Source organism: Beta vulgaris, chromosome 4 (genome assembly GCF_026745355.1).
Source record: "Beta vulgaris subsp. vulgaris cultivar EL10 chromosome 4, EL10.2, whole genome shotgun sequence".
Taxonomy (NCBI): domain Eukaryota; kingdom Viridiplantae; phylum Streptophyta; class Magnoliopsida; order Caryophyllales; family Amaranthaceae; genus Beta; species Beta vulgaris.
In genome coordinates this window covers 35,732,031-35,740,276 of record NC_079205.1, presented here as the reverse complement: position 1 = coordinate 35,740,276, position 8,246 = coordinate 35,732,031, and the positions used below count along the sequence as shown (strand labels likewise).

The 8,246-nt window shown below is 35.5% G+C and overlaps 1 protein-coding gene across 1 annotated transcript; it reads left to right on the top strand.

The window, feature by feature from the left end:
- Window positions 1-1,028: 1,028 nt before the first annotated feature.
- LOC104907623 (SUN domain-containing protein 1) lies at window positions 1,029-7,951 on the top strand. The gene is made up of 2 exons (XM_010696581.4): window positions 1,029-2,386; window positions 7,343-7,951. Exons 1-2 carry the CDS (start codon window positions 1,313-1,315, stop codon window positions 7,646-7,648), a joined length of 1,380 nt encoding a protein of 459 aa, XP_010694883.2. The 5' UTR covers window positions 1,029-1,312; the 3' UTR covers window positions 7,649-7,951.
- Window positions 7,952-8,246: the final 295 nt, after the last annotated feature.

Genomic DNA, 8,246 nt, shown 5'->3' with positions numbered 1-8,246 from the left:
TAATACTTCCTCCGTTCCATAATAAGTGAAACACTTACTATTTTAGAACGTTTCAAAATAAGTGGAACATACCTTAAATGGAAAAAAGAAAGTTATAAAATGACAAGAATACCCATCACAAACTTGTGTGGTTTGTTTTTCTCTCTCCTCCTTTTGATAATGAAAAGGGTATTTTATGACTTTTTGGCTTTCGAAAGTGATGTTTATTAAATCTTGTGCCCAATTCCTATGTTTTACTTATTATGGAATGGAGGAAGTAGTACGAAATAGGTTCGAATTTTGCACAAATATGAAATTACACTAGTAAAACACATAATTGGGGAGAAAACTAACCTTAAAATACCAAAGTTCCCTTCAAAATTCTGAAAGAAAGTTGGACGAAATTCAATTAACTTCTTCGCTTGATATTGAACCCGAAATGTGTAAAAGATCTAGTAATTTATCAAATTTCCAACATTTTCGAAAAGATTAAAGAGATTGAAAACGAATTTGGGGTTTAATGGTGGACGAATTTGTGAAATTTCGTGAACGAGAAATGAGGAGATGAAACTGAAGAAGAGGAGGGTGATGAGAGAGGAGAGGAAGAGGGAGAAATGAGTTTTGAATGAATAAGAGTATTTTTGGTATTTAGGTGGGTTATACATGGTAAATGAAAGTTGCATTTAGCAACGACATTGTTCTCCCATGTGGGAGATAGTAAGCCATATCATTGGACCCAGAACGTGCATTTGAGGCTAGTAAGAAAAAACATAGTTAATTGAAGTCTTATTAGATTAATTTTAATATGAAAATTCAAGCTATCAAATCTTTATAAATGTTATATATACACACTTAGCAATATTAATGTTCAAAAGAGTGTCGCATCAAACGTGACAAAACAAATGATGCAACTAATAAAACAAAAGAAATAAAATTTTAAAGTCATAAGAATTATACGTAGAAAAATCCAAACATTTTGTTAATTTTCTTTCTAAAATTCTAATTGCTTGGAAGGGCATCACAAAAGCACACACCCAAATGCCAAATCCCAATGACCCAATATTTTTTTTTTCTTGTTCACGAACCGCCACCTTAAAATATTTTTTCATCTCCCTCCTTTTTATCCTTCCAAACCTGATTGCTCCAATTCAAATTCATAGTTTGCCATTTCACAAAAGTGTTTTAGCCTTCATTTCCCCTCTTTTTCTCTCTCTCACTTCCAGTAACTTACTCCATTTCTACACATCACTACACTTTTCCTCTCATCCCACTCTCAATTTCAAACCTAGGGTTTCCACTTTCTTCTCCGTTGACTCCAACTTTCCCAATTCAAATGTCAGCATCGACGGTTTCCGTGACGGCAAATCCTCGGCGTCGTCCATCGGCCGTTTCAGACGTGAAGCAGAGCATCGAAATAGTCAACGATGCGACAAATTCCCCTAATTTGGTTGGTGATGGAGGAGGTGATAAAGTTACTAGCGGTGACAAAGATCTGAGTCACTCGATCAGGGGAGAAGCAGTTGTTCTTGAAAGATCCAAGGAAAAGAGATCATCGCAATTGCCTAATTCGAATGCGCCGATTCGTAGTCGAAACCGAAAGGCGGTAGCAACGCCGAATAAACATTCGAGGCCAAGGTGGCGGACGGTATTGAGTGTTATAATAAAGAATTTGTTGTTGTTGTTTGTGATAGTTGGAGGTGTTCAGATGATTAGAAAGTCAGTGGTTAATTATGGGAATGTGGGTGGTGAGGGTAACTTGATGGGGTTTTCATATATGGAGGGTCGAATTGCGGGTGTCGAATCGTCGCTTAAGACAACTGCAAAGATGCTTCAGGTTCAGGTAGAGGTTATTGATAGGAAGATTGAGAGTGAAGTGGGGAACTTGAGGAGAGAGGTTAATAGGAGAATTGAGGATAGAGGTGGAGAAGTTGATGTCAAGTTGAGGATTTTAGAGGAGAGGAGTCAGAGTTTGGAGTCGGATTTGACAGAATTGAGATCCAAAGAATTGTTGACAAAAGATGACTTGGTCAGAGTATATGATGAATTGAAGAGAGGTGAAATTGGTGGGGATATTGGTTTGAATTTTGATGAGATTAGGGGTTTCGCCAGGGAGGTTGTTGAGAAAGAGATTCAGAAACACGCAGCGGATGGCCTCGGAAGGCCTGATTATGCGCTTTCTAATGGTGGTGCCAGGGTAGTGCGGCATTCAGAACCACTAACTGCTGATACTTGGTTTTCTGGAAACATTATGAACCATGGGGTTCATAGAAATGCAGAAAGAATGTTGAAGCCTAGCTTTGGAGAGCCTGGTCAGTGTTTCCCACTCAAAGGTAGCTCTGGTTTTGTTGTGATCCGGCTAAGGGCGGCTATTGTTCCCGAGGCTATTACACTTGAACATGTTGCTCAGGTATCTTTCATCTAATTGTGTTCTTTTTCAATTTTCCTTAACTTAGTTCATGCTATTTGTCTGTGAAATGATTTTGGTTTGTACGATATTTATTACTTGTACACTACTTCTATGATGTCTCGTAAACATTGTTCCAGTGGCTGCACAATTTTAAAGATGGATACAGGCTGGAACGACCACAAAATGTTGCTTGGGTTCCGGCTCATTGCATTTATAAGTCGATAAAATATTACTGAATTTTAGGCCATGTCTTGAAAATTTTGTTACGTGGAAGTGTAGTAGTTAAGTGGCATCTGGCATCTTTAAGCTGATTGATCCAGAATGTCGAATAACTAATGCATATGCAACTTAATTTATAGAAGCAATAAGCATCATGATATTATTAGTCTTGTCTGTTTAAAGTTCAAGGCAATTGTTTTTGTTAGTGGGATTCATGTAGATTTTCAATGATGTTACTCAAAGGAATTCATCCGTACTATATCATGACTATGGTGTACCATAAAGACCTAATACATTGATTTTTTGTTTCTTGACTTAAATATATGTCCAAGTTAGACCTCTTGTTTAGAAGGTTGCTACATATGCATGGTATTTGAATCAGTCAAGTGTTTCTGACTTTTCCTGGGAAGGGGAAAAGGGTTCTTCAAGTAAATATGTGCTCCATGGAGTCAAAGGATTGGCATTATCATAGCAAAGCTTTAATTGCCTGTGCAGTGTAGAATGCATTTGCAGAATACAATCTGGTTAAAAAGATTAGTTTGACGAAGAGAATTGAGAAACCAATGTAATTCAAATATTTTAGTGATAATGGAATGGATGGATGGATTGTGGAACTATGAGTTAGCGTGTTTTGATTGATTACTCTATGGAGGTTTTATTATATTCATAGACTTGCTACATGGTATGCTTGTGTTTCTTTATTGCTGTCTTTTATTCTTTTTGCATCATCATCACTCACATGCTTTAAGCTGTAGAGCCTTATTACCATACTGTGTGATTCATGCCGAAATTGTTTTGGTTTTACTTCTGTTTTCTGGCTATAATAGAGTACCATTTTACTGTTGATTTCATCATGAGCAACCAATTTGCGCCTTTAGATGTGTGGTACTGGAAACGTGCCATTCATTTAGTGCATGGGTGTATCTGTAAAATGCTTTAAATTTGTGTTCATGGAGCAAATTTTTTGCTATATACAACTTCTGTTGCTTTCTAATTCAGCTACTTAATTGTGGGCTTATGATCTATATATATTTTCGTGCATTGGACTTCTGGCGTCAAAATAGGATAACGCGTCTTGATTCCTGGAACACACATGTGGAATTTGCTTCAAATCTTATTTCAGTTTCAACATGCAACCTCGATTCACATGGCACTTGCATTTTTCTTATATGAAAATCTATTTTATTGCCACTTGTTTTTTACATCTATCATTTCTAGTTGGCATGTTTGCCAAAACACACATTTGAGCTTTGATATCTTTGATTGTGTATAAGTAAAATTATAAAAACTTGACATCTTTAAAATATTATTGAGACGTATCTAACAAAATCCTGCACGACTATGCTTTTTCCTTAAGTATAAGTCACCAAGAGACTCAAAGTGATTCAAGAGTGAAGCATTTGATTAGTGTACAAAGTCAATATAGAGGAATTAACAAGTTTTAGCAACTAATAGCTCTACATATAAATATTGATATTCATTAGTGATATGTTACTTTTATCCACTCAAGTTTTCTATTACAGATCTATTGGTATGTGTTGTGTAGACTAGATGATCAAGTCATAGCATATTTAATTATTAAAACTTATTGATCTTCATGTGTTTGTATAATTACCAACCTAAAATACTTTCCAATATTATAGGTTAATTGTAAAAAGAAAAATGTGAATTTTGTTTGAATTTATCGACATTAGATTTTCTTCATTGTTTATCATCTGAGGTCAGTTGGAAATCAATGAAAAGGAGATAGAAAGACGCTTTCTGTCTGAGGTAGATGCCCAAACTTTGTGAATTGCTTATGGATTCTTATGTTTAAAACACAATACTTCGTATATTGTATGTGCAATACCTCTCCATTAGTATCCACCGGTTTATGTTAATGGGATCCTTACTTGGTTGTACTTGTTATTTTGTTTCTTTAGGAATAAATATTAGAATCTGAAATCAATTTTTTGGTTATATTACACTGATTTCTTGCAATCTGGAGTGGATTGGGTTGGTTCAATTTAGGCAGGGATTGGAGTTCTTTCGTAAGATCTGTCTGAAGTTCGTGGTGATGTTATTAAACATGCATTTGAAATTACGACAAAGTTGATGGTAGACTGTTCTTTATATCAGGGTCATCTAACCAATTGCTCTGAGATCTACATATGTTGCTAAGGCAGCTCAGCTTTGTTCTTTTTTTTTTTTTTGTACTTTCTCATACATAATGAGATGTTTGTTTGAATCCATTTTCGATATAGTGACAATTTTACCTGATTAATTTGCAATGTACTTGGTTAAGTATATATAGTATGTGCTCTTTCTTCCAAATGTCTTCTGCTCTTGCCAATATAAAGGAATTTTGCTTCTTTCTCAGCATCATGTTCTGAAATTAGTGCCCATGGTTTCTTTGTGTATCATACTCCTTGCTGAGTGTTCAACATTTCAAAAGCTGTCAGCTAATGAAATGGAAGTTATTCATTTTTTCTAATAAGTTTTGTGGAGAAGGTTGTTTGGTAGCTTTTTGAGGCGGTAGGAATAGTAAAAGCTTGATGTGACTTTGTTGTTTTATGGTATGTTGCCTGAGGAACACATGATCAGTGATAAATATTTTGCTTGTGGAAGTACTTTGGAAAGGCTTTCTTGTAGCCATTTTATGGATGAAGGCTGCCTTTTCATTTTTAATGAAATATGATTCTGGATTTGGTCAAGCTCAAGCATACTGTGTACTGTGCCTACGCTTCTATGGAACTGCCTTTATTTAGAGGGAGAGAAAAGAGAGTTAAAGAAATTGACAGTGGTTGAACAAGCTTAGCCTTTTCTCCATTTTAAGCCATTGGATTGAACTTCCTTATAGTTCATCAGCATATGTGGGTAAAATGAGATAAGTAAACCAAATTAGATGTGTTATTTGTACACTTCATTGCTCCACCTAGGTATACGTGGTTCAAGTTTCTTGTTACAGTGTCACTGTTAACGATGCCAAGTTTTGGGAAACGCTTTAGTGATTGGCTCTTCTGTTCCTTGTGCTACTGAATTTAACTTGAGAGGGATGAACTGTGGAATGTAATATTGCCCCCTCGAGAAAAGGTTTTCTAGGAGAAATTTCTATTGAGATGGATTCGATGATGTTCTTGAAATTTATTTGTTTAACCTTGAAGATGTTATGCTTTTCTTGGATGTTTCACTCAGCCTTCAAGAATACATCAAGAGTAGAAGAGTGTAATGTATAATTAAATATAGATTTGCTATGCCAGCTTTAGTAGCTGTTCGTCTTCAACATGTATTTTCTGTGGAGTGAACCTTTTTTTTCTTTGTCTTTCTTTCCTTATTTGTACCATGAGTGCTGCAACATGCCATCATATTTATGTTTTCTTCTCTCTTTCGAAATTACATAATTCCTTGGCCTTTTCAATAACTTTGTTGCTTGCTCTCATCAAAAGCTGCTATTTCTTGGGCACAGAGGGCTGCTTATCAAACCTATTTCATATTTATCTTTAGTATCTATAATCCTATCATTTATAAACATTTGCTTTGTCATTGTAAATGACTGCTATAATCATTTTGTATGCGGCCACAGCATACTTTAGGCACTAACGGTGTCCGCAGACTCCGTATTCTGATCTTAGGGTGAATCTTGTCTCTTTTTTCTATGCTCTCTGTGTACTCAAGAAGGTAAAATGAACTCGTGTTGAATGAAGAGATGGTCCTTCGATGCTAAAGAAGAACCTTCTCTTTTGTTTGTTTTTTTCTATTTTTTAAAGGGCTGAGGGGATGTGTAAATGCAATGTAGTATTTGCTTGTGTACAAGAATCTGATATTTCCTCTGCTGTGCATTTCTCTTAGATCAATATAGCTTTGAATGACTACAACAATGCCAAAGCCTTAATTTTATTAGTATTTTGGATGAGTGTCACAGTGTTTTAAGTTAAGGATTTATCAGCACTTTGCACTTTCTTCAATTAAATATCTGGATAAGTCTTACAGTAGTTATAATTGATGGATTTAGTTACCTTTTGCTATTATGTAAGTTAGATTTGGAACTTGGAGTAGAAGGAGCAAATCAGCAAATTTTTCTGTGAGAAATTCTTATAGAAAAGTACATTATAAGTGATTTGGATTGCTTATCTCTGAAAAGAACGGAAGTAATTATTTCCTTTCCCTTTATGGTGCTTGATAATTTAAGATTAAGAAATGTCAATTCTTTCTGTCTGTTACTTCTTGCATTCCTAGCCTTCTCCACCTAATTCAAATGACCTGTAGGTAATTGGAAGAAGCATGTTTTGAAGATGATGCCTGTTTATATTTTTTTTTGTCGAGTTTTTATTAAATAAAAAAAATTGGATGCATGGATAGGTTGTTGTGCTATATGCATTAGATGGTGGGCTTTACATGCAATGTTTGACATCTGCTAGTTGGGGCCATATAAATACCTACTTTTGGCGTCTAGTTTAAGTACTCTTGTGTTACTTTCGTCCCAATGATATCAGCATTATATGAGTACAAGTAGGGAGATTAAGGACAAATGAATTGTAACAGTTTGTTTTAGGTTTTTCTAGGTCGCGTCAATTCTACTATTTGCTAGTAGGATTTTCAGACGTGCAATTGAATCTTCATCTTTTGCTGTAACTTTGTTCATGTTTGTGAACCCAACAAGTATATTTTTTTGCTTTAACATCTCATGTGCTGAATCTCTGTTGTATTTTCTGCTTCTCTTTTCCTTTTACTAATATATGTCTGCTTGATCTCTGATAGAGTGTGGCGTATGACCGGTCGAGTGCTCCTAAACATTGTCGGGTCTCTGGTTGGTTCCAAGGGCATAAAGGTCTCGAGACTGAAACAGTTGACAATATGCTTCTTCTGACAGACTTTACTTATGATCTGGAGAAGAGCAATACCCAGACTTTCAACGTGCTTGATGAAATAAGATCTTCTGTTGTTGACACTGTTAGGTTTGACTTCAGCTCCAATCATGGAAGTCCATCGCATACTTGCATCTATAGGCTCAGAGTGCATGGCCATGAACCTACATCTGTCCCGTTGATTCCTGCTGATTCTTGAGCTGCATTGGATGCTCATCTTTGTAATTGTTGTTCCTTCAGTTGGTCATGTTTTCAGCACTTAGTCTTGTATGTCATTTGATGACTTAGTTGTAGTTGCATATCTTTGTGCTCTAGGTTATTTCATGGTGTCACGATTTGTTAATTTTAGGCGTACTAGATAGTGTGAAGGCTCCCTTGCATATATAGTGCATGAATTTCTAGCATCAATGATTGTGAATGAACACTTGTATTTTCATTAAAGTTTTTGACATGTAACATCTCCATTTTATTATATGAAAGTGCTTGGGCGTTTGCTTTTAAAGTAATCTTGCATTTTGCAATTTATAGTCTTTGGGCACTAATAGGAGTTAAGGGTACTTGAGGGTACTGAACTTTCAAAAAAGTTTCAGTTAGGAAACTGAACTTTCAAAAAAGTTTCAGTTAGGAAATTGAACTTTCAAAAGTTACAGTTAGGATACTCAAAATGGACGGACCTTACCCTAACGTACTAAACTTTGGTTTATATCGTTATTAGCCCCAAAATTAAAAGTAAAATAACGTGGCAATAAATACATAATGACATGGCAATAAATACATAATGGCGTGGCAATCAATAC